Source organism: Schistocerca gregaria, chromosome 4, assembly GCF_023897955.1.
Source record: "Schistocerca gregaria isolate iqSchGreg1 chromosome 4, iqSchGreg1.2, whole genome shotgun sequence".
NCBI lineage: Eukaryota > Metazoa > Arthropoda > Insecta > Orthoptera > Acrididae > Schistocerca > Schistocerca gregaria.
In genome coordinates, this window is record NC_064923.1 from 465,172,504 (window position 1) to 465,200,038 (window position 27,535).

Genomic DNA, 27,535 nt, shown 5'->3' on the forward strand with positions numbered 1-27,535 from the left:
CCTCTAAAACGCTGACAGATGCCAAACGAAAGTATTCTCAAATTGAACTAGAAGCTTTGGCCATTATTTATGCTCTTCATAAGTTTGGTGTTTTTCTCTATGGATCCAAATTTCACCTTGTTACGGATCACAAACCACTTGTTTCCTTGTTTCATGCATCAACGTCATTTCCCGACAAGGCTGCACACCGCCTCCAGTGTTGGGCTCTTTACTTGTCACATGTCAATTATGAGATTCATTTCCAGCTGAAGGCTCGACATGTGAATGCTGATGCACTGTCTTCTCTTCCCATGGGTCCTGATCTGGCATTCGATAGGGATGAACTGTTGTGTTTCCACCTGGATCTTGCCAAGCAGCAGGTTGTGGACGGGGTTCCCCATCGCCGGGGACCGGTTGACGGCTGCTACGGGTTCTGATCCTACCCTCTCCCGGGTTTTACTGTTTTCAGAAGGGTTGGCCAGATCATCCATCCACTAAAACTTCTGATCGGTTGCGGAACTACTACGCTTTGCGTTACTGCCTCACGGCTAGGGATGGTGTTATTCTCCTTTCTACAGACAATGCTTCGCCGCATGTTGTGGACCTGCGTCTTTGCATGCTTTGGTCTTGCACCTCCTTCAGTAAGGGCACTGGGGTGTCTCTAACACAAAATCTGTGGTTTGCCATCATGTGTACTGGCCTGTCATTGACTCTGAAATTGCACACAAGGGTGCTGCCTGCATCCCTCGTGTGTCACAGGCCGCCACCCCAAAATCATCTTTGTCACTGTGGCCTTTGCCTGAGAAGCCCTGGGAGCGTATTCATGCTGACTTCACTGGACCTTTTAGGTACTTATTGGCTTCTTGTTATTGATGCCTACTCTAACTCTCCTTTCATTGTCCATTGCATGTCGCCTACCACCGTGGTAACCACAGATGCTCTAGCTCGCATTTTCTCTTTGGAAGGCCTTCCAGCTACTCTTCTTACTGATAATGGTCCGCAATTTTTCTCTTCCGATTTTGCGGATTTTTGTGCCAATCACAGTGTTATGCATGTCACAGCCCCTCCATTCCATCCACAGTCAAATGGTGAGGCTGAATGACTGGTCCACACATTTAAGGCTCAGATGAGGAAACCCCTGACTTCTTCTGCTGCTGATGATGTGCTTCTCGAATTTTTGGCTTCTTACCATTTCACCCCCATGGGCGACCACAGCCCGGATAAGCTCTTACATGGCCAAGAGCCCTGCGTGATACTTCATCTTCTGAGGCCTTCCACCTCACGGGCACAGGGGCCTTCGCTTGGCCGGTTCACCGCCGGCGACCTTGTATGGGTACGGGGATATGGCAGGCGGCCAAAATGGAGTCCTGGCCGCATCTTATGACACCGTGGCTGATGCCTGTATGAAATCCAAATGGACACGGGTGTTGCAGTGTATCATTCGGACCAACTTTGGCCTCGTGTGCCGGCAACGCCTGTTCAGAATGCCGCTACAACATATTGGCTTTACCTGATGCTTGGGATCTTGGAATCTCTCGTTACTCTCAACGCAGTCCTCTCACCATCATATCGGTGCCAGCATAAGAACTGATTCCACCAGGAGATGCGCCCATGCAGGAACCAGATGACTGTCATCTGTCGGAGCAACTCTACTTGCCTCCTACTCCTACAGATGCCGACACATCACCCATGTCTCCTGTTGTGACAACCGAACTTGCCGAAATGGGCAGATTGGGGCACAGGGCCCCAGCAGACTCAACTCCCATGTCTCCTGTCATCTCGGCCTGTTGTCATCAGGGACACTTCCATCCGTATGGGAAGTCTCCTCCTCGAGACTTTACGGCCAGTCAAACAACACCTATGGATGTTAGCAATTTACAGGCCGCCTCCATCAATACCAGCACAAAAAATTCAAAGGAGGGAAAAGTGTTGTGACTCGCCGATCTTTCAAAGTGCCGCCGTGCAGTTATGTGCATCCTCTACATGCGGCACTGTCTGCGAGCCACACAGCAGCTGTGCCACCTAAGCGGCCAGCCAGCCAGCGGACGCTAGACTTGGACTCAGTGCGGATTTGACTGTTACCATGTACACACGTCTTACTTTGTTTACTTGATCTGTGACTTACATGTATTGTGTCATCCTTGAAATATGTGTGTTCAACTTGATGTTATAACAAGTGAAACATGGGCGATAACTTGTTTAGACAAGAAGATGATTCGATGGGTAGATCATGTAACTCATGAGGAGGTACTGAATAGAATTGAGGAGAAGAGGAATTTGTGGTGGAACTTGACTTGAAGAAGGGATCAGTTGGTAGGACCTCTTCTGAGGCATCAAGGCGTCACCAATTTGGTATTGGAGGGCGGTGTGGAGAGTAAAAATTCTAGCGGGAGACCAAGAGATGAATACACTAAGCAGATTCAGAAGGAGTGGGTTGCAGTTGTTACTTGGAGATCAAGAAGCTTGCACTAGATAGAGGAGTGTGGAGTGCTGCATCAAACCAGTCTCTGGACTGAAGACCACAACAACATACAACATTTCCTACAAGCACAGCTTACCTTTACAAGTAACAATTTAGTACTACACAATATACCATGATAACCACGTAAGTTTTGATGAAATCAACACATAAAACATGTATAAATTCAACATCAAGAATTTGTACCTAAATTTTTGAAACAAATTTATGCAAAACATAATTTTGCTTGGAAACAAAGGAAATACTGGGAGTCAGCTTATATGCATAAAGTATATGTAAATAAACATACCGACTGCATAGATTTTTCAACTTAGCTTATTTTGTGTCCCCTGTTACACTAGTGTGCTAAGGATGGACTCTACAACTTAAGTACCTCTCAGAAATACGATGTGAAATGTGTAGCACAGCAATGGAATACAACAATGCTATAAGCTAACAATATGTTTGGCCAAGATAGTCTTTTACATCTGCAGTCATTATAAGAACTTTTTATGACTATTCACATAAACTTTTCTACACATCAGTGTTCATGTTTCATTGATAAATGCTTCCATTAAGAAAAATTCTGATGTAAATATTCTATTCACTGATATGGCAATCTAGATGGATGATATTTACTATTACCTAATTCAGAAAACTTAGTCATTTCTTCAGTGATAGATCTTATCTGTTGCAGAGACCACTGTGCTACTTTTAATGTTTCCACCTGATCGTATCTCATCTGATCTATGTCACCTTTCACCTGAAACACAATTAAAGTTGAGAATAATATAACTTTTATCAAATTCACTTTAGTACTCAGTTCTATCATGCTATCCTGAAACATTTTCACTTTAGAAAGGTAAATCTCCCGTCATTGGTGAAATGGATGGCAAAGTGTCATTTGTAACATTAACTAGAGGAGAGAAAAGGAACTATGGTAGTTGTGTTGCTCACTGAACACAACAGGTGTACACTATGGGTTTGTTAAGTGTGGAGGGTAAAACAGATGTGTAAAGCATGAGAACCACATAACAAAAAGATGTCTAAATACAAAACAGTTTCTTTATTGGAACATTAACAATCAGAATTAATTGCAGAACACGTTAATAGCACAACACATTTACAAAGGTAAGTTGCCACAAAAATGTCTCTGAACAAAAACTCTTAATCGTGTTGGACCGGTAATCCCACCACCCATGAATGCATTATGAATATATGTGAGGAGTGCCCACTGACCGTGTGTGGTGTAATCAGTTTACACATCTTTAAAGACAACATGAGGAACATCATTAATATTCTTGAAGTATCATAAATGGGGCTGATCTAACACAATGACCAAGGAAATGTGCAAATAGAAATAAATGAACTTGGAAGTACTGTGAGTGCATCTAACTTAACAGAGTGATCAAAGCAAAATACAAATAAACAAACTAGAGGTACCATGTGTGAAGCTAATCCAATACAGTGATCAAAGAAAAATACAATATACAAATAAACAAACATGAGGTACCATAAGTGAAACTAACCTAACACAGTGACTAAAGCAAATACCAAATACAGATAAAAGTACTTGAGTTACAGTGGTCGAAGCTGGTCTAACATAGTTGGGGATTTCAGTCTCTAACAGCTGCATGTATGATGCTGCATTATTTTATGTATAGTTCACTGAAAGATATTGGATCTTGCCAAACTCTCTATTATTTAAGCCTCAAACAGGCACGCTGTTGTGCAAGTGTGCACACAGCGTACTTTGTACACTTGTAAAGAATAGCTGTCTCTTTTACCAAGGAAACATTTATGATGAAAATCTCAGTTTAATCTCAGATTAATTCATTAAATGAGCTAAATCATTGTTTAATTAGACAATAAAAATATCATTATATCACTGTTGCTCCATACAAGTATTAAACCACAGTAATGATGCACTCAACACATTAAACAGTGCAATTGCATCAGATCACTGCCAACTGCTTATTTGATTGCTAATTAGCTTGTAGAAAACTGCCTCATTTTGGGACTGCTGCTAGCTTGAAATCTGGTTCATTTTCCTTCGTGGATCATAAGTTTTATTGTCAACTATCTCCCAATTTACTTTGTATTACTGCTGTACACTTAGAAGTATGACAACACAATGTATCACTGTGTTAACTGAAGCAATAGACTTGGGCTCACAATTGCAAAACAATGGAATAGTATAAGACAATGTTATCTGTAACTGGTGCACATTATACATAGGCATGCTCACTCAAGGGTTAATGGACTGATAAAGTTTATACTCTGTGCTAAGGGCATGGGATCACAAGGCAGGTGGTGAATAATGCTGTCCTGAAGTATGGTATCAACCTTGCCTTCTAATTTTCCATAGGCATCATGGGAGCCTGCAAGAATGTTACTTTTACAGACACACAAAACTGACTCGCCATTTTTCTCTTCATGGGTCATGCAACTATCTGAGTGCTCTGGAACAAGCCAGTACGTTCTGATAATGAAATAACTTAAACATAAACTTAACAGGAAAAGGACATTAAATTGTTGCATTTCTTGTGTGCACAGATTTGCATCAGCAGGGGGCATACTGGTGTTGGAGAGGCTTCCTGTAGCATGTTTTAGGAAAAAAACCCAAGTGCTGCAGCAAAAAGGTGTGTAGCAGAGAAAACTCTTGTTCTTGGATGTATTCAGTTAGTGATGCAGTTTTTGCTGAGCAATGAGCCATCTGCTACCATGCAAGATCATCACTCAAGCAGACATGCAGTGGGCACGAGAAAGTGGTAGTGCATCGATGCATAATACTCCCCCCACCCCCCCACCGCCCACCCCCACCCCCCTCTTCAAGAAGAAGAAAGCAGGTTGCAGAATGCAGTGACCACTCCCAATATCGATTACTGAACTGCCACTTGTGGAAGCATGGTGTCAGTGGGGCAAGGGCCACTGACGATGGTGGAGGCATTGCATGCTACATGGCGGCCTCTGTCACATCGCATCACGAGCTCAGCATGGTGGTAACATCCAACCGCATAGTCAAACGCAATGGGGGGCAGTGATGCACATGGTAGGCGGGCATAGTTGAGTATGCTGCAGTGTTGGGGCAGAGCCTGGTGGAGTGTATGGGAAGAAGCTCGTGCTCAGGCAGGTCACACATTGCTGTCTTGTACCAACACTGTACACACTCACTGCTGCCACCTCTTGTTAGTACACTGGGTCACACTTTTCAGTGAAGGTGTATGATGGCATCATGGGACTGGTGACAGGTGCCTCAGTGTCATCATGTGGTGTTGGTGCCTCTTCACTCAGATAAGGCACCAGAGGACAGGACCAACAGCAGGGGTGAGGTGGCAGGTTTCAGGGGGAGCTCTGCTGGGTGTGGTGTGATGGCAGGGTGGCCTCCACTCTCAGTTTCCAAATATTGCCCACCAAGGTGGCAGTGTCCATCACCTCGATTTCGATGACAGATGGTGCGGAAGGGCTGGGAGGTTGGGTGTGTATGCTGGCTATGATCAGTCAATGGATACTGCGGTGGCAGCATGACATAGATGTATATAAAAGGAATTCTTCCTGCACTTGAGCACAAGGTGCAGGCCTGAGTACTGTTGGCAGAGCAGTGACTACCTGGTGTCCATCAAGGGCACAACATGCATGCTGATGTAGAGGTACTGATTCAGAAAGGACTGGTGCTCACCACGGCATTGTTGGGGCATCTGGCATATGTGTGTCATGTAGTTACTGTAAATAGGCTGGGTTGCAGGTGGTGGCCAGCAGGGGCTGCAGCCTGATGAAGTTGCCTGGGACAGTGAGCAGTTGCCCATAGACAACTTCCACTGTGGACACACGCAAGTTAGTTTTGTGGGCCACCCACAATGCTAGGAGAACTAGAGGCATGGTGCTAGACCAAGTTATGGTTTGCATGCAAGGATGGCTTTTAGGATCATGCAGTGTCTTTCCACCACACCATAAGTCAAAGGTGGTAACTAGTAACAAAATGGACGAGCATACCACAGGTTTTGTTCAAACAGGCAAGATGTGAATTGTCATCTGTGGTCCATCATCATGTGTCTGGGGTATCCAAAATTCAAGACCCAATTGACCATGATAGCCTTTCCCACTGTATCCACCATGATGTCAGGCAGTAACATGGCTTTTGGCCACAGATTGTACCTCTTAACTATGGTGAGGATGTTCTGGTGGTTGTTTGGCATTGGAAGGGGGCCTACAATGTCAGTTATGTACATGTGAATAACGATGGTCAACTGGAACAAGTGCTGCATGAGATGCAGGTGTGAGCCCAATCAGTATAGTCTCATTGAATGTTGGGCCAGATGAAATGCTCCCACATGAGGGCCACAGGTGCCAGGATGTGACAGGTCTTGGAAGTGTTTGAATGCCACCTTGTTGAAGTCTTGAGCGCTTGGGGGGTGGGGGGGTGGGGGGGGGGGGGGGGTGCAGGTGCAGATACACTCTGTGGAGTTGGCCGGAAGTCACCCAAAAGTTTCCACCTAACATTTACGTTTGTATCAGGAACTGTGTGCTATTAGAGGCTGAGGCCAGCATTTGGCCTCTCCGCAGTCTTAGCAGCTCAGGAATGTCTGCCTTGATGGCAGCCATACCAGTGTAGTTGAGGGGGGCAGTGAGAGCGCAGGAGCAGCTGAGGCAGTCGGTGATGATATTATCGATGCCTGCCATGTGATATATGTTGGTTGTGAATGGACCTATTTACTCCTGATGAAAGAACTGCTTAGGGGAATTCTAAGTGCCCTCCTTTTGACAAAACCCTGTCATAAGTGGGTGGTGGTCAGTCAAGATCATGAAGAGGTGTCCTTCCATCAAGGGGTGGAAGTAGTTGGCCGCTTCATAGACAACAAGAAGCTTAAAGATGTACCCCGCCTAGCTCTGCTGTGGGTCAGACAGCTTCATGGAAAAGAATGCCAGCAACTGCCTGGAACCTGGCAGATGGTTGTCATCAAAGGATGAAACCTAGGGCAGACTGGCTGGAATCAGTAGCATTCATGAGCTGGGCAGTCAGATAGGGTTGCACCAGGAGGCGGTATCAGTTTACACAGTATTTTAAGACAACAAGAGAAACAACATTAATGTGTTTAACATACAGGAAAAAGGGGCCAATCAAACACAGTGATCAAGGAAATATGCAAATTAAAAAAGTGAACTTGTAGGTACTTTCAGTGTATCTAATCTGAAATGGTGATCAAAGCAAAATACAAATTAACCAACTTGAGGTGCCAGAAGTGAAGCTAATCTAACACAGTGACAAAGGCAAATAAAAAATACAAATAAATGAACTTGAGGTACTATAAACGAAGCTAATCTAACACAGTTGGGGATTTCAGCCTCTAGCAGCCACAGTGGTATGCTGGTAGCTCACAAAGAGAGGTGGATCCTGTCGCACTTGCTATAATTTAACAAGCTCTGTGATGGGGATACTACACACTCAGGATGCAAATCTGTGTGGCAGGTGCTAAATAATGTTCCCCTTGAGTATGGCACCAATCTCACCTACTAGTTCTCCACAGGCATCACAGAAACCTGCAGTGCAGCTAGTTTTACAGACACACACAACCAACTCGTCAGTGATGTCTTCAAGGGTCATGCTCTTATCTAGGAGCACTGCATCAAGCTGTTAAGTTTTGATAATGAAGTAACATGAACATAAACTTAACACCAAAGGAACATCAATCACTGCACTTGTCATGTGGACAGCTCTGCACTGAATTGGGAAGAGCTGAGAGTTGGGGATATTTCCTGTAGCATGCTTTATGGAAGAAACCATGTGCAGAGTGTCAAAGTGGCACATGGTACAGAAAATTCTTGTCCTCAGATGCATACAGTTCACAGTGCAATTTTTCTGGGCAACACATCATCTGTTATAGTGCAAGATTGTCTGCTAGAGCAGGAGAGTGGTGAGCACAGACACATAGTAGTGCATCACCACAGTGTATTATGATATAGCTTGACATATGTAGTTTTTATTACAAGAATCAGTCAGAGACATTTTGTAGCAGGAAACAACTCTCAAAGTCTAACCTGAGTCAGAGTTGTGCCTTTGATATGCAATGCAAAAAGAAAACAGTGAAGCTGAATGTTTTGTTCTTTTTGTGACCACAATGAAGGGGCATTTCAAGATATCCAATATAATCATCTAACTTCCTAAACAATAACAAACTAGAAGCTGTGCTGAGGTATTCTGTTGTGGACTTTGAGCCAATGGCTTCATCTGAAGCTGTAAACTTGTACGAAGGTGAAAGACTTTAAATGTTTGTGTTTGTAACAAGAAATATGGGGACATTTTCAAATTCTGTGAACCATCATTAATTGATTAATACATGGCAGAAATGATTTGTGAAGTAGGTATGATGCTCTAATTTCAATCATATAGTGTATTACATTGACCTCTGTCTGGTGTTCTTTTCTTTTTTTTAAGTTGGTAGTCATAGTGCAAAGATGCATTTTGTTCCTCACATGTAGGTATTGTATTCCATTGTTAGATACAGCAGTCTGTCTCTGTTTGATCTGAGATGACCTCTTATCTGGAGATCACTTAGTAAAATTTACATTCTACATATAGTGTGATAAGATCTCTCCCTCTTTGCTCATCAGTATATTTAGTTACCTCTCATATTTCATTGTACATTGATTATGCCTTTTGCATTTACTAAACTTCATTTTTTTCTTATTATGTCTTATCTTTCTCAAAGCATCACATTTGATGTACTACTGTCCTTCTCTTGTAGCCCTTGAAGGAACATTAACTGATCCTGAAATATTAAATTCTCTCAAACTTATATTGATAGATGAATTTGCAGCACATTTCAGTGTGGCTAATAATAAGATTTATGTTGGCTTGTTTGTCTTGCCTTCCTACAGTTATTGAGGGGAGATACACTTTCTTTAACACTTTCACATCTCATCACATGAATAATTCTGCTGTGCATCTCACATTAAAGTATATTATTTCAAGCTTTTCCCACTAAATAATTGTAAGGATTTCTCAGTGCATGATAACATTTTTTGACATAGTTACATGGGTATTTTACAAAATTAATTAGGACAGCATATTAAATAACTATGAATAAACATACACTGGAGTAGAGCTTCATGCACAGGAATAGGAATTTGTGTCACTATCTGTTTATGTATTAAGGCACCAAGGTTTTTCACATAAGTTGAGGTTGTAACATTGTCTGATAGAGGTTAATAATTGGTCTGGGTCTGCTCACACAATAGTAAATGTTAATTTTTAACTGAGTGAGCTTTGCACCTTTTCCCTCTAAGTGTAGGATGCCTACACCTATTATTATTCATAATTTTTGTTTAAGTTATGTTCAACAAAAGACGAATGTGGCTTCTTTTCTCTCCAGTTTCAATGGTGTTCTCTGAGCCTAGTACTCCCAGCCTGTCCAGTGTAGCAGGATTGACACTCTTGACTGATTATCTTATAAACCTCACATTTCATAGCATCAGTTCAGAATCAGTGAAAATTATTAAGCCAGAAGCAGTCATATTCTTGAAATAGACACACCCACCCATCTGCAACCTTACCAGTCTAATCCTATCTGCAAAGCATGAGTTTTATTTTAATTCATAATATATTATCATAGCATAATGTAACAGGGATTAAACACGTGCATGTACCAGTTTTACGTAGTTTATTACCTTTATTTTCTTGGTCTACCTAAGTAAGTGTGTTTGTCCTTTAGGATTCTTATTAACCATTTGTTTGGGTAGTTTTTCACCTCACATTCTGTCCACATACTGCTTTCATCTCTCTCTCTATGTAATCATTTACTTTGGCATTAACAGTTTATAAGACATACCTAAAAACTTCTTTAGACTGTTTGTAAATCATATCAGTTGACTTGTTCTCTCCTTCAGCCCGCCTCATAACTGGAAAAATTGCTTTGCATTCTCTATCACTCACAGGTTCCCCAGGTATTTCCTGCAAAATTATATTATTTGTGTCAAGATTGCCTTATGGAGACTGTTATGGACAACATGGGGCTTAAAGTAACTTGTTAGATAGCTCATACAATTTACTTTCATCTCTCTTTCCCTTTACTGCTTCTTAGCAGTAATCACTAATTCTCGTGTTCATAATTACAAACCTGCAAAACATGCTGTGAATGCAAAAATTAATTCTGCAGTATAAATAGTTGAGAAAGATTTCAATACAAATAACAGCATACCATCCAGCAGAGAGCACATGGTTACACAAAATTGAACCATCTTTTTCCCATAATCACCTACTGACATGTATTACATAGTCCAATAAATTGTCATAATCATTACATATGTGTATTCTACTCCATCATTTTTCAGAATTTTTACTTCTACACATCATGCTAAGTGTAATTTCAAAGCTGACATCCTTATTAAACACTCTGGATAGATGAGCTATGAATGTTATATTTGATTATGAAGGATATGTGTCAAATGGAAAAGTCGCCAGCCATCAGCTTTGTTTCATATTTTCTTGATACTCTTTCATCATTTCATGTACACGGTATAGTCAGCTATGGAACAAGTCATTTGTGAAGTGATAAGAGAGACACACATTTTTTAATGATAGTATGGGTACATACAGTATTTTGCAACTGCATAAATACAACAGTTTACAATTTCAGTACATAATGTTAGATTACTTTCTATAAGTTATTTATATGCACATAAAGAAGTAGCAGCTTTTATACCAATAAAATTAAATTTATTTAGTACCACTCCTAAATTTACAGTCATTACAAAATTGGCATGTAGAAAATTCTGAAGGTTACTGTTGTACCTCACCGATCTTTCAGAGAGCCGCTGTGCAGTTACGTGCATCCTCTACATGCGGCGCTGTCTGCCAGCCATGCAGCAGCAGCAGCAGCAGCACCTCAGCGGCTAGCCACCCAGCGGCCGCTAGACTCGGACTCAGTTATGATTTGACTGTTGAAGTGTACACACGCCTTACTTTATTTACTTGATCTCTCACTTTCATGTATTGAATTGTCCTTGAAATATATTTGTTCAACTTGAAGTTATAACAATTGGTGATGAGCTAGTGAATTTTTCTTTTTCATCATTGACCCATGTGTTTCCATGGCTACTTTAGAGCAACTATTGTAAGGTCTCATAGAACAGCAATCGCTTCTCACAAATGTGATTCGTGATTTCATCGTGGCATCCAATGCGGGGGAGTCTCTTGTCGATGTCTATACCTCCTTTTCCTCCTTACGATGAGATGGCGAAAGACTGGTCTGATTATGAAAAACGTCTTCGACAGCACTTCTTGGCATTTTATGTCGTGGATGAACAAACATGTAAGTCTCTGTTCCTTTCATGGGTTTCACCTCAAATGTATCGGTTGTTGTCGCAATTGATACCTTTGAAAGATCCTGCATCTTTGTCCTTTGCTGAAATGGGCTCACTTCTGTCTGCCTATTTTCAAAAGCATACGCATGTGGTAGCTTCCCGTGTTGCCTTTTATCACTGTCAAAAACAAAAGAATCAATCCTGTCGTGCTTGGGCTGCTGAACTTCACGGCCTCAATAGAAAGTGTCAATTTGTTACTGAAGTTCACAAGGAATCCTATGCCAATTCCATGGTATGAGATGCTATTATCCGGTCAATGCCCGAAAAGAAGTTAGGCAATGTGCCCTTCAGTTGGCAAATCCGACTCCCGATGAAGTCCTATCCATCGACTCTAGATGAAGTCCTATCCATCACTCAGTCTTTTGAAATTTCTCGCACCGCTGAGTGCAAATAGAGGCAAGGGGTGACGTCGGGGGAAATACAACCTCTGTGCACTGTTGATGAAGCATGTGGCATCTCCTCACCGGCCGCCAAGGCTGCAGTATGCTCCCTAGCGCAGCCTCGGCCTATCTGTAAACAAACCTCTAAGAAACTGTAGCAAAACCCACGGCAACTTCCTTCAAGTCCGCGGTGTTTTATGAAACATTAACAAGAGGATTGTCCCCAACATTGGGCCATGTGTCACAAATGCAGAAAAAAAGGTCATGTGTCATCCATTTGCAAATCCGACTGCATACACGAAGTTCATGAACATGGTGCAGATTCTGATTCTGTGTTGTCTGTCAATTGTACTTCTTCCCTTTCAGGGAAGTTGTTCCTCACTGTCCAAATACTAGGGATGTTTGCATGCAGGTGGATACGGGTTCTGCTGCCACTATCATCAATTCTCAGACATATCTTCAGTTGGGTTCTCCAAGCCTGTCACTTGTCACTAGGCAATTATGGACTTACAATAAACAGAAGATTTCTCTCTGGGACAATTTGATGCTGAGGTATCTTAGAAATCTGTCGTTCGCACTGTTCCCATATTTGTGGTCGACCACAGTAACGTGGAGAATCTTTTTGGTTTTGATGCCTTTCGCGTTTTTGGGTTCTCCATAGATCACTCTGTGAGTATCGTCTCTGTGCTCACTTGGATTCCTTGTCGATGACATTTTTGTCCCTTTCTTCTCCTGGGTTATGCTGTGCAAACGACTTTGAAGCTCCTATCTTTCCCAAACCCACTGCTCGTCCTAAGTTTTTTCAGTCTCGGCCCATTTCTGTGGCTCTCACTGCTTCACGAGTCTGGCTTCCTGTCACTTTCTGTGAATGGTCCTCTCCTGTCATTGTCATTGCTAAGCCCAATGGTGATTATCGTCTCTGTGGCAATTTCTAAGCCACTGTAAATGCTCAATGCCTTAACGACACTTACCCTATGCCTCGACCTGAAGAATTGTTCACTAAACTTGCTGGAGACCAGTATTTTTCTAAACTTCACCTGTCAGAAGCTTATCATCAACTTCCTCTCGACGCTGCTTCCCAGCAGTTCCTGGTCCTTAACACACCTTTTGGCCTCTGTCAATACCAATGATTGCTATTTGGGGTGCCAGCGCCCCTGCTCTCTTTCAGCGATTCTTGGAGCAATTATTCCTCCCTGTCCCTCGGTGTATAAATTACATGGGCAACATTGTTGTCACTGGATCCACCACTGAAGAACATCTTCAGAATCTCCACACACTTTTTCATGTCTTACAGACTGCTGGTCTTAAATGTAATCTTCAGAAATCAAAATTTTTTCAGCCATCTATCACGTACTTGGGGTTTCAACTCTCTCGGGATGGTATTCGTCTGCTTCAGCAAACTGTCACTGCAATCCATGCCCTTCCTCGCCCTACATCTGTTAAGGAACTGCAGGCCTTCTTGGGGAAAATAGCATACTATCACAGGTTTTTACCATCTGCTGCTTTGATGGCTTGGCCGTCGTATCGCCTGTTGCATAAAAACGTGCCTTTTCACTAGTTCACGTTACGCGATGCGGCTTTCCAGAAATTAAAGACTATGCTGAAACAGGCCCCATGCCTGGCTACTTATCGACCTGGCCAACATCTTGTTCTTGCCATGGACGCCTCTCAATATGGGTTGGTGCAGTCCTTCCGTACCATTTTTCTGATGGTTCTGAACAACCCATTGTATATGCCTCTAAAACGCTCACAGATGCCCAACCAAAGTATTCTCAAATTGAAAAAGAAGCTTTGGCCATTATTTATGTTCTTCATAAGGTTGGTGTTTTTCTCTATGGATCCAAATTTCATCTTGTTACGGATCACAAACCACTCCTTTCCTAGTTTCATCCATCAACGTCACTTCCCGACAAGGCTGCACACCGCCTCCAGTGTTGGGCTCTTTACTTATCTCTACTCAAATATGAGACTCATTTCCGGCTGACAGCTCAACATGCGAATGCTGATGCACTGTCTTCCCTTCCCATGGGTCCTCATCTGGCATTCGATAGGGACGAACTTTTGTGTTTCCACCTGGATGTTGCCGAGCAGCGGCTTGTGGATGGGTTCCCCATCACTGGGGACTGGCTGGCAACTGCTACTCGTTCGGGTTCTGACCCTACACTCTCCCAGGTTTTACACTGTATTCAGAAGAGTTGGCCAGATCATCCATCTGCTAAGACTTCTGATCCGTTGCGGAACTACTAGGCTTTGGGTTACCGCCTCACGGCTAGGGATGGTGTTATTCTCCTTTCCACAGACAATGCTTCGCCACATGTTGTGGTACCTGCGTCTTTGCATGCTTCGGTCTTGCACTTCCTTCAGCAAGGGCACTGGGGTGTCTCTAACACAAAATCTGTGGTTTACCATCATGTGTAGCGGCCTGGCATCGACTCTGAAATTGCACACAAGGGTGCTGCCTGCGTCCCTTGTGCATCACATGCCACCGCCCCGAAGTCATCTTTGTCACCGTGGCCTTTGCCTGAGAAGCCCTGGGAGCGTATTCATGCTGACTACACAGGACCTTTTTTAGGTACTTATTGGCTTCTCGTTATTGATGCCTACTCTAACTTTCCTTTCATTGTCTGTTGCACATCGCCTACCACCGGCAACCATAAATGCTCTAGCTCGCATTTTGTCTTTGGAAGGCCTTCCTTCTACTCTTGTTACTGATAATGGTCTGCAATTTGCCTCTTCCGATTTTGCAGATTTTTGTGCCCGTCATGACGTTATGCATGTCACTGCCCCTCCATTCCATCCACACTCAAACGGTGAGGCTGAACGACTGGTCTGCACATTTTAGGCTCAGATGAGAAAACTCCTGACTTCTTCCGCTGCTGATGATGTGCTTCCCAATTTTTGGCTTCTTACCATTTCACCCCCATGGGCGACCACAGCCTGGCTGAGCTCTTACATGGCCAACAGCCCTGCATGCTACTTCATCTTCTGAGGCCTTCCACCTCACGGCCAAGGGGGCCTTCACTTGGCCAGTTCACTGCTGGTGGCCCTGTATGGGTATGGGGATGTGGCAGGAGGCCAAAATGGAGTCCTGGCTGCATCTTACGACACCGTGTCTGACGCCTGTATGAAATCCAGATGGACATGGGTGTTGCAGTGCATCATTCGGACCAGCTTCGGGCTTGTTTGCAACGCCTGTTCCGGATGCCGCTACACCACCTTCAGCTCTACCTGATGCTCGGAATCCTGGAATCTCTCATTATTTGTCACACAATCCGCTCACAATCATATCAGTGCCAGCACAAGAATTGATGCCACCAGGAGACGTGCCCATGCAGGAACCAGATGACTATCATCTGTCGGAGCAACTCTGCTGGCCTCCTACTCCTACGGACACCAACACATTGCCCATGTCTCCTGATATAACAACCGGACTTGCCGCAATGGGCAGATTGGTGACCAGGGCCCCGGCAGATTCAACCCCCAAGTCTCCTGTCATCTCGACCCGTTACCATCGGTGACACTTCCGTCCGTACGGGAAGCCTCCTCTTCAAGACTTTATGGCTAGTCAAACAACACCTATGGATGTTAGCAACCTACAGGCCACCTCGATCAAGACCTGTGCAAAAACTTCAAAGGGGGGAAAAGTCTTGTGGCTTGCCGATCTTTAAAAGTGCCGCCGCGCAGTTACACGTGTCCTCTACTTGCTGTGCTGTCTGCCTGCCATGCAGCAGCAGCACCATCTAAGCGGCCAGCCAGCCAGCGGCCACTAGACTCGGACTCACTTATGATTTGACTGTTACCATGCACACGCATCTTACTTTGTGTACTTGATCTGTGACTTTCATGTATAGCGTCATCCTTGAAATATACAGTTACAACAAAAATTAGGAAATTTATAGAGTCTATAGATATCTACATGGATTACTTCCTGAGGAATTTCTCTATGCTGTAGAAGCAGTGGGAGGTTAAATATGCCCGTCAATATGATTTTAAAACTTTATATTAGTGTTTACTAATTTAACTTTCTCACATCCGAAAAAGCTTTACACTGCATGCTGTGTTTCTCTAAAATGAACACCATATTTAATGTAGAATGAAAAGAAAGAAAAAGTTTTGTTCTAGGTATTTTCTGTGACAGCAATTTTTGAGCAATCTCTTTAGTTAAAATGTTACACTTAACTAGTTGGAGACATTTGCAATGTGTGTATCCTATCCAAGATTATCCTATCCTTTAAAGTTCGTGTGATCTACTGACCAAATGCTTTTGTTATTCCACAGTGTGTTGGTACACAGTTAGTCCCTATTTCTTACATTGTGGAATTTTAGTGCTACTATTTCATTTTTATTAATGATTAGTTTATTTTTATTAGTGATATTTATTGCACCTCACTTCATAAGTGCATATTAATTGTACAAACTTATCCAAAGAAGAAAAAAGGATCTGAGTGCTATTGGTTCAGAGCAGACAACCTCAACACTTTCAATACAATGACTTTTCCTTCTTTTTCAAACAATGGGAAATCCAAGATGGAATTTAACAGTATTTTGAAAAGATAGTTGCTACTCACCATATAGCGGAGATGCTGAGTCACTGATAAGTACAACTAAAACGCTGTCACAAAATAAGCTTTCGGCCAACAAGGCCTTTGTCAGAAGAAAACAGGCATACAAACATCCATGTAAATGCAACTCACACACACATGACCACCATCTCTGGCAGCTGAAGCCAGACTACAAACAGCAGTGCATGATGGGAGAGGCAACTGGGTAGGGGTAAGGAAGAGACTGTGGTGGGGAGAGGGGGGGGGGGGGGGGGAATGTCTCGTAAGTGTAGGGGATGGTAAAGTGCTGCTGGGAGAGCACGCAGAGACAAGGCACAGAGAAGGTAGGGCAGATAGGTGCAGTCAGTTGGTTAGACGAAGGGCAGGGGAGAGAGGAGGGTGTATCAGAAAAGGAGAGAAGTAAAACACTGGGTGCATTGGTGTGTAGTGCTGGAATTGGGACAAGGAATGGGCTAGATAGATAAGGACAATGACTAATGAAGGTTGAGGCCAGGAGGGTTACGGGAATGTGGGATACACTGCAGGGAAAGTTCCCACCTGCGTAATTCAGAAAAGCTGGTATTGGTGAGGAGGATCCAGATGGCCTAGGCTGTGAAGCAGTCATTGAAATCGAGAACATTGTGTTGGGGGGTTTTCTCAGCAACAAAATGGTCCAGTTGTTTCTTGGACACAGTTTTTCAGCAGCTATTCATGCACACAGACAGCTTGTTCGTTGTCATGCCCATGTAGAATGCAGCACAGTTGTTACAGCTTAGCTGATTTCACAGGTAGCCCTGCCTTTGATGGGATAGGTGATGTTTGAGACCAGACTGGAGTAGGTGGTGATGGGAGGATGTATAGGACAGGTATTGCATCTAGGTCTACAACAGGGATATGAGCCATGCGGCAAGGGGTTGTATAGGAATGGACAAGGATATTGTGTATGTTTGGTGGACAGCAGAATACGAGTGTGGGGATGGGTGGGAAGGATAGTGGGTAGGACATTTCTCATTTCAGGCCATGATGAGAGGTAGTGAAGGCAGAGAATATAATTCAGTTGCTCCAGTCCTGTGTGGAAGTGAGTCATGAAGGGAATGCTCCTCTGTGGCTAGATGGTGGGACGTTGAGAGGAGGTGGGTGGTTGTGAAGGTAAGGCATGGGAGATCTGCTTTTGCACGAGGCTGAGAGGGGACGGGGGAATCATGGTATGTAAAGGCCTCAGTGAGACCTTTGGTGTATTTTGAGAGGGACACTTGTCACTGCAGATGCGATGGCCATCGGTGGATAGGCTGTATGATAGGAGAGAGTTTTGGAGGGTGGGTTAAATTTAGTAGTCTGCAAGACAGGGTTTGTCAGCTATGAGAGGACATGGGGGAGGTATGGGTTGTTGCATATCTGGTGAACTTCTTCATATGCAATGGGTGACAGCTTTCAAAATGGAGGTATTTCTGGTGGTTAGTAGATTTTATATGGGAGGAGGTACTGATGAAGCCATCTTTGAAGTAGAGGTTAACAGCGAGGAAAATAGGTTGTTGGGTTGTGTAGGTCTAGGCGAAGCAAATGGGAGAGAAGGTGTTGAGGTTCTAGAGGAATGTGGAGAGAGTGTCCTCATCCTCGTTCCAGATCACAAAGATGTCATCAATGAATCTGAACCTAGTGTGGGGTTTAGGATTCTGGGTGTTCAGGAAGACTTCCTCTAGATGGCCCATGAATAGGTTAGCATAGGATAGTGTCCTGTGGGTGCCCATAGCCATAGCCTTAGCCATACCCCAATTTGTTTGTAGGTAATTCCTTCAAAGGAGAAGTAATAGTGGGTGAGGATATAGTTGGTCATGGCAACTAGGAAGGAGGTTATTGGTTTGGAATCCACCAGGTGTTGGGAAAGGTTTCAATAGCAGTAAGGCCATGGACATTAGGTATGTTAGTGTAAAGGGAGGTGACATCAATACTGACGAGCAGGGCCTGTGTGGTAAAGGAACAGAAACTGTGGAGAGTCAGCAGAAGAAATGGTTAATATTTTTTTATATAGGAGTGTAGGTTGCCAGTAATAGGCTGTTGTCTACGAGAGCAGATATTCTCTCTGTGGTGGCCAGTGACCAGCCACAATGGGCCATCCTGGGATGTTGGATTCATGGACTTTAGGAAGCATGTAGAAGGTAGGAGTGCAGGGAGTGGTAGAGGTGAGGAGAGAAATGGATTCCGAGGAGAAGTTCTGGAATGGGTCTAAGGATTTTAGGAGAGACTGGAGATCCTGCTGGGTTTCTGGAACAGAGTCATGTGGCAGGGTTTTTGTGGGTGGATGAATCTGACAGCTGATGGAGTCCTTCTACCAGGTAATCCTTGCATTCAAGGGAGCTGTGGTGGACCTTTGTCAGCAGATAGGATTATAAGGTCTGGATCAGTTTTTAGGTGGTGAACTGCGGTTATTTGTGTGATGTATCATTAGTTTGAATATTGAGGGATTTGGAGAATGATGATGAGGCAAGATTTGAGGTTAAGAAATTCTGGAAAGTTAACAGATGGTGGAACATGGTTGGATTGAGATGTGAACTGAGTCAGGCCAGGTTCAACATTGATCTTTGGTTGAGTCAGATTGGTAGAGTAGGTGACAAAAAAGTGTTTTCAGTGTAGGGAATGGGAGAAGGAGAGAAGGCCTTTAACAAGCCCTCATGATTGAATCTGGGGTGGAGTGAGGGGTGGGGAAGGTGGGCAGAAGGTGAAGGTGAGGCCTTTGGAACTGATATTTCTGTGGGGCTAAGGCTTTTGGAGGAAAGGTTCAAGACATTGTTGAGGGTCTGTTAAGGTTCTGGATTCTCTGTCATGGTGGGAAGGAGTTTTGGAGGGTGGGGTAAATGTAGTAGGTCTGCGAGACAGAGTTTGTCAGTTATGAGGGGACATGGAGGAGGTATGGGTTGTTTTAGAGATGGTGGACAGTGGTAGTCCAAGGTGGGAGTAGGAAGTGAGCAGGGTGGAGGGTTTTTTTTGAGGGGGTATTGTGCATGTTGCTCTACTTCATGGAGGGTGAGCATTTCATTGTGTGTTGAGGGCTACAGGAATTTGGGATTGCATAGCAGGAAAGTTATACAGATGGAGAGAAGGTATTGCAAGGAAGTTTGGGCTTGATTGTATGGTTCTGCAAGACTATGTTGGTGAGGGCTGAGGATTGGTTGGCTGGTTCGTTTGTAGAAGGGGACCAAACAGTGAGGTAATCATTCCCATTGGATTAGGGAAGGATGGAGAGGAAGTTGGCCATGCCCTTTTGAAGAAACCATGCCGGCATTTGACTGAAGCAATCTAAGGAAACCTAAACCATGATGGCTGCATGCAGGTTTGAACTGTTGTCCTCCTAAGTGCAAATCCAGTGTGCTAACCACTGCACCACCTCACTCAGTGGGGCTAAGAATTTGCGGAATCTGAACTGATGGAGGTCATTGTGGAAGGAAGGATGGCAGCCGGAGATGGGTAATTTGGTGGTAAGGCCATTTAGGAGGATTCTATGAGCAATAACAATGCAGGAGCAGTATGAGGGTCTGGGTTCTGGCTATGGATAAAGAAACTTTCCTGTACTGACGCAGATGGAGGAAGCAAGGATCCATGGTGGTGGAAACAATGTGAAAAAAATACATAAACAATGTAAAATTACACACAAAAACTTTCGCAAAAAACACCCAAATACATGAAAAAAAATCATTAAAATGATGAAACAAATGAAATAAGGGGAAACAAGATGAAATCTGAGGGAGTACATGAGTGAAAGACAAAAACAAATTGCAATTGGTGTGAAGTCACAAAGAGATCAATGGACAAATGTGTGTGTTCCTGCATACTCAGTGCATACCTGTTTCAGTACAACTAATTTCTTTGTTGTTAATATTCATGTATTATCTGTTTCTGCCACAATATGCTAGGTACATGAATAATTGTAAAACTATTATTTATGGAAGTTCTGGTACCCAATACCATTTATATTAAAACTATTAAAAAACAAAGTAATACTAAAGCTTTTGTGACAGACAATGTGTTCAGATGGAAGAAGTAAAGTTAGCAAGTGCAAATAAATGAAGTGGAATTGACAATGAACGTGCTGATTGCATTTTTAATTGTTATTTTTTAAAGAGTCAATTTACCATTAGCAAAATGGATACATACTTCTGCAGTTGTGCCTAGAGAATGTACCACAATAATGCAGAAACAATCCATGCTAAGTGTATGTTTTAAACATATACAGTTTAATAATAGTGCACAACAAACTACAGTCATTAATTCTTCTGTCATTTTGTTGCATTATACCAACTGCCACACTGCAGCATCTCACACTACCTGCCAGGCATTGCTACATTCCTCTTTATTAACATTATTGCAAATCTCGGCACTATCACATACCACACAATATGTTTGCAGATAGTAAAAGGGATTTACATTAAGCTAGAGGGGCAAATAAATTTCAACTTTTAATTTCATCTAGGTATTAACATTTTCGGTGTTGTTAGCCAATCCTGGTAGAAGCTATAGTAAATTCAATGCGCACTACTAAATATTACATCTTACTGCATAGATTCCACAATAAAATAATATAGACGCAGGACTGCAAAATCTTTGCTGGTTTTAATTTTTTGTAAAGGCATAAATGAATGTAAATTCTTGAAGAGTTGAAATCAATCAACTACTTCAGTTTTCTGCATTTCAATCCCTAATGTAAGCAATTAGTAAATAATTTATAAAAAGTTATTTTTACAAAATTTATGGCTATTCAGAACAACACACAGGCAAATTAATGTACAAATGACCAACGATGACTACGTATATTTTTAATTTACAACTGCCTGTCCCCCCCCCCCCCCCCCTTCTTCCTTCTTCCACACCCAATGTCTCCTAAATTCTTCTCTCTATTTTTATTAAAAGAATTATGTTTAACACTTTTTCTTATGAAAATGGTTGTAATTTACCTGTACAATCTTATTTCTGTTTGAGTTTCCAGCATATTCAATAGCAGTTAAATCAGCTTTAGTTGCTCGTACACGGCTGGAAAATGCATAAGCTTCATCAAAAAGTCTTATTGCTTCCACTTTGGCAGCACCTGACTCTCGATTAATTTTTGCGATTCCCTGAAAATGTTGGCAGAATTACACTGGTCTGATTTTTTTAATTTAAAAAATAATGATAATCTCATGAATATAAACATTAAAATACTTAATATTGAAAAGATTATTCCAGCCTAGAGTTTCCATTAGTTGAATATAAAAAATAGAAATAAGTCACCATTCACATGCAAAGGTAAGGGTTGCACTCAAGAGTAGCTAATTAGGTACAATAGCCAAGCAGTGTGAAGCATGTCCTTTTATCCTGATGATGGTGGTGGCCAATCATAGTGCGTACTATATGAAACACCAAAAGGGGTCATTGAGATATGTGACCACTCGGTCACCACCCACAGGTCATGGAGACTGGTCAGAGCTGAGTCCAAGATGCACAGTGTTTGCTCTGATGTATCTTAAGTTTCCTTGAGGGCATTTAGGTGAGGTGACATGGAGTACCATATAAGCAGCCTCACCTGTTGATTGTTCCTTGAACTGTGCAAAGAACAGTTCAGGAACAATGGACTGACTCAGTCTTGCTGAAAGTGTAGCTCACCTGCAGAGTTTTGAAGACAAATAAGTAGATGCACCAATTGGACAGTACAATCCTGTTCTTTTCCCAGAGAAAAACAACAACAAATGTAATAGACATCATTTTATCTGACAGCAGTGCTCCCACACAAGAAAACCTCCGTCATCAGCCTAAACATTGCCCTGCTGGAAAATTGGATACATCATCTCATCTGGTTCTCAATATATAACAATTTTGGCTGGTTGACAGGTCTTAAGGATCCAACAGGACGACTCGCCAGGTGAGCACTATGTCTTCAAGAGTATGATATTACCATAGTGGAAGAAAACACCAAGATGCTAACTGTCTCTCAAGAAACCCTGTGCAAGACCATCAAGACTTTGATGAAGATAGTGACTGTCTCACTGCACTCTAGGATCTCTCTGCTGAGCAGAAGAAGGATGCCAAGATATCTCAAATTATGCTTGCCTTAAATTGGGCAGATGATGTGAAAGGACAATTAAAGGTAGTTAATGGGATTACTTTGCAAGAAAAACTTTGATCCATTTGGAAAGAGGTGGCTAGCATTGATTCCTAAACACATGCACATAGATGTTCTACAGAAGTTCAATGACACACCTGAAGAGTCTGGACATTTAGGATTTATTAAGACATACGACAGAATCCGCAAGAGATTTTTCTGGCCAGATTCATTTAGGAGTGTCCATCACTATGTGTTGCACTGTTGAGAGTGCCAGAGGAGAAAGGTAGTTCCTCAGAAACCACCTAGTCAATTCATACCAATTCTACCAGCTGAAATGCCTTTCCAGTGTGTTGGGATTAACCGACTCAGATCATTTCCAACATCTGCTAGTGGCAATAGATGTATTATTGTTTGAACTGATTATCTGACACGCTATGCCATTACAAAAGCCGTGAAAGCAGCCAAAGTCTCTGAGGTAGCCAAATGCATCATGGAAGACATTGTAGTAAAACATGGTGCCTCAAGGTCGCTAATTATGGATCAAGGGAAAGTTTTCAAATCGAAACTTGTGACAGAGATAAACTGTCAGTGCAACATTGCTCATCACATTATGACTGCCTACCATCCACAAACTACCAGGCTTACTGAATGCCTTAATAAGACCTTGGCTGACATGCTATCAATGTTCGTCAATGTTGAGCAGAGCAACTGTGATGAGGTGCTACCTTTCATGACGTTTGTCTACTACACTGCCAAACAAGACACCACAGGATTTATGCCATTTTTCCTGGTGCATGGGCATGAGGTGATTACGAAGATGGTCATTGCATTTCCATTACATCCTGACCTGGTGACCTCATCTGGATCTACACTCTTGTTCAGAAGGTTGGTCTCTAAGAAGCTCTTCAGATGCTACTTTGGACCTTGTAAGGTTGTAAGACAGTTGTCTGACGTTACTTACGAAGTTGAAGATTTCGACCCCGACACAAGATGACGAAAGATCAGAGATATGGTCCATATCCTTCGAATGAATCCCTATAAGGATAGTGCAACCCAGGATAAATTCAAAGCTCCAGCAACAGGCAACAAGTGGAAAGGTGATGAAGAGCATAGCAGCAAAAGAAGTTCTAAGAAGATCACCATCAGGGCGAGAATCAATCGTCAGGAGTCGGAGTATGCAGGACCGATGACCTTGTTGCTGGACTAGGAGGACGTAACACCATGATGCTGTTCTCTTAAGAAGGGAGCAGTGTTGCAAAAGAATCTGAGTAGCACTGTGGTGTGGTGGTTATGATACTAAACTGTTGCATGGAGGGCCGTGATTTCAAAACTCATCTGGACTGTACAATTTTAATTTCTATATTCAGTTCAAATACATTCTAGGACTATCCACAAATGTCTAGAATCATTGTACTGGGCTGTTCTGTAGCTGTATATATACTGTATGTGTTATGGGCACTCTTGTATGTGCAAGTGCTGAATTAACCTTCATTAAGTGAAATTAGTGTTTGTCATTCATCTAATTACACCTTCTTCTACATGACAATACTCTGCACTGTGGATCAGTGCATTGTTGTTAATATCTCAGATGGGATGTAACAATACTATGAAAAAAATAGTTGTTACTCACAATGTAGTTGAGATGCTTAATCGCAGATAGGCACACCAAAAATACTGTCAGAAAATTAGTTTCTGGTCAACAGGGGCTTTGTTGGAGATAGAACATACACACATGAACACTTGCGCAAATGCAACTCACACACACATGACTACAGTCTCTGGCTGCTGAGTCCATACTGTGAGCAGCTGCGCATGATGGGAAATGCAACCAGGTGGTAGGGGCAAGAAGGAGGCTGAGTAGGGAATGATAAAGTGCTGCTTGTGTGAGCATACAGGTACAAGTTGGAGAGAGGGTAGGGCAGCTAGGTGCAGTTGAGAGGTTAGATGGCAGACGAGGACGGGGAGAGGGGGGGGGGGGGGGGGTCATTAGCAGGAAAGGAGGGGTACCCTCTATCCCCTTCCCTGTTGCCATCCTCCTTTTCTACAACCCTGCCCCCCCCCCCCCCTCCCCACACATCCACCATCTAACCTCCCAACCGCACCTAGCTGCCCTACCCTCTCTAAACCTCTTCCCTGTATGCTCCCACAAGCAGCACTTTATTGTCTCCCACTCCTATTCTGCTATTCTTCCCCCTCCCCGCCCCAGTCTCCTTCTCACCCCTCCCACCTGGCGAAGGCCTTGTTGGCCAAAAGCTAATTTTGTAACCGTCTTTTTGGTTGGCCTATCTGTGACTCAGCATTTCTGCTGTATGGTGAGTAGCAACTATCCTTTTCATAATATTGTTGCTGTTAATATCTGTGATAACTGGTAGTAATTCTCTACCATCGACAGTGGGTTGCTCATGGCACCACTCTGGTGGCTGATAAGAATATCAACACATTGAGCAATATTCTGGAATGGGTTGTACAGATGTTTTGGGGGCTGCATTTTCCCAGTATCCTATGAATGAATCACTGATTTGTGATCATGCAATACTATGTTTCTTCATAGAGCACAGTTCTGCATTTATGAACTCAAAACATCTAACGTTACTTTTAATACTGTGTGCCAGGTGGTTGGTATAATAATACACACACACACACACACACACACACACACACATACACACAATGCATGGTCTTCCACTTGGGGCAGCTTACAATGTGTCAACAAAACCGTGTGAGGGTAGGCTGCTGTAGCTGCTGTCATCTCCAATAAAAAACTTTGGGTTATGTGACCATGTTGTCATGTTGTTACATAGACCACTATTTTGTCAGTTTTCAACTATAGTCAAAACATCGGTTTGCATAACAATGTGGCAAACTGCTCATGTGCCATAACATTTTTATTTACAGGGAAACTGTTGTGACCTGTATAGTAAAGAGGCAATGCAAAAAGCCTTTAGTTATAGCAATCATTACTGCCCCTTATGTTCTCTGTCATGGTGGTGATTGTTAGAACTCTATCTCAGTTTTTAGTTACTTATCCATTTTTCTCATGTATGTACACCTAACTTCTCTCTCTCTCTCTCTCTGATTCTCGGCATTTATGTTTCTCTGTCTTACTCTTTCTCCACATATATTATGTGACCAGAGAGCTGACTATAACCTCTTTCTTTATGAGGTTTCTATGCTGCTCAGCACTTTCTTTTATGGTGAATGGTTGTCCTTCCTCACACTACTGTTTTCAATCCATACCCCCACCTCACCCTGCCCTACTTTTCATTACCTTATTAGCTGTCGTTGTTAATGGTCAGTACACCTTGACTTCTTCTGCATCAATAAACATTCTTCTTCAGATGGATACCTATTTAAGGAACATAATAAGTAACTCACAGATAAGTCATAACAACATCCTATTTTTAATCATTCAGGGTCTTGAAAGTAAAGTTGAAATTCTGGAGGAGTCATTGCCACAGAATAAGTATTCTTTCTCATGTCTATCAGAACATTGGCTTAAACCAGAACAAATACAATACTAAGTACCAGAAGGTTATAAACATGGAAACAGTTTTTGCAGATCTCAGTACCGTAATGGTGGTACTGTTATCTATGTTTCAAATGAAATAGAGTGTAGAGCACTAGATCTTAATTGGGCATGTATAGAGAAACACTTTGAAATTACCAGGATCATATGTGATATAATGAAACTTATCATAGTATGTATTTACCATTCCCCTGACTCAGATATAAAACTGTTTTAGATAATTTAGACAGTGTACTCTGCTACATAATGAAATGGAAACAGTATGAAACTGTAATTGGGGGAGACTTTAATTCAAGCTTTGATGTAACATGTAACGAACCCAGTGTAAATAAGTTACTGAATATGCTAAGGGAGCACAACTTCCATCATGTAAATTCAGAACCAACAAGACTACAAGCGTGCTTGGATAATGCTTTTGTCAACTGTGCTTGTGATATGTACTCCACCAAGGTAAAGGAATTTGTTTTCTTAGACCACTCCATGTTAACAGTAGAGTTAAGACATTTTATAAAAGGGGATGAGAGCAAGGCTGCACAAAAGTTAACAAAATCCAATACCTTAATATTAACAAAACACAATCTCATAAAACTAACACACCAGCTGAGCATAACAAACTGGGACAAATTATTTCAAAACTGTAATTCCAGTTCCCAAACAGTTTACAAAACATTCCACAATTACTTAACAGGTTCATCTTGTTCAAAAGAAATACCATAAAACAAGAAAGGGTAAATTTTGGTACACCAAAGAACTGGAGAATCTAAAAAATAAGCTACTGCTGTTGGAGCGTCTTGCTAAAGTAAACAATTCTAATGAAATTAAGGATCTCGAAAAAATCACTAAGGAACTGTATAAGAAAGAGTTGCAATTGGCGAAACAAAGACACAACACAAATCTCATAAAAAATAGTAAAAACCAATGCGAAACAGGCTGGTTAGTAATTAATACTGTTAAAGGTGAAGTCAGAAACTTTGACAAGACAGTCCCAATACCAGCAGTTACATTCAATAAATATTTTGTAAGCTGTGCAGATGATATCAAAAAGATTATCAGTAAACCCAATGTAACATGTATAGATTATCTTAAGAGAGCAAACCTAAATCATAATAGGCCCAGATCATCATTGAAACACTTTAAAGAGTTACACCAACATGAAGTTCTTGAAATAGTCAACGAAATGAAAAATTCATACAGAACAGATATTTTTAATATGTCAAACAA

At 42.3% G+C, this 27,535-nt stretch overlaps 1 protein-coding gene across 1 annotated transcript in view; it reads right to left on the reverse strand.

Moving 5' to 3' along the window:
• Positions 1 to 27,535, reverse strand: part of LOC126267772 (laminin subunit gamma-1-like) — a 133,815-nt gene that overhangs the window by 22,178 nt on the left and 84,102 nt on the right. Inside the window, exons 15-16 of the mRNA XM_049973077.1 lie at positions 21,665 to 21,823; positions 3,083 to 3,200 (exon numbers count right to left, since the gene is read on the reverse strand). Coding sequence (XP_049829034.1) covers positions 3,083 to 3,200; positions 21,665 to 21,823 — 277 coding nt within the window. The remainder of the gene's footprint in view (positions 1 to 3,082; positions 3,201 to 21,664; positions 21,824 to 27,535) is intronic.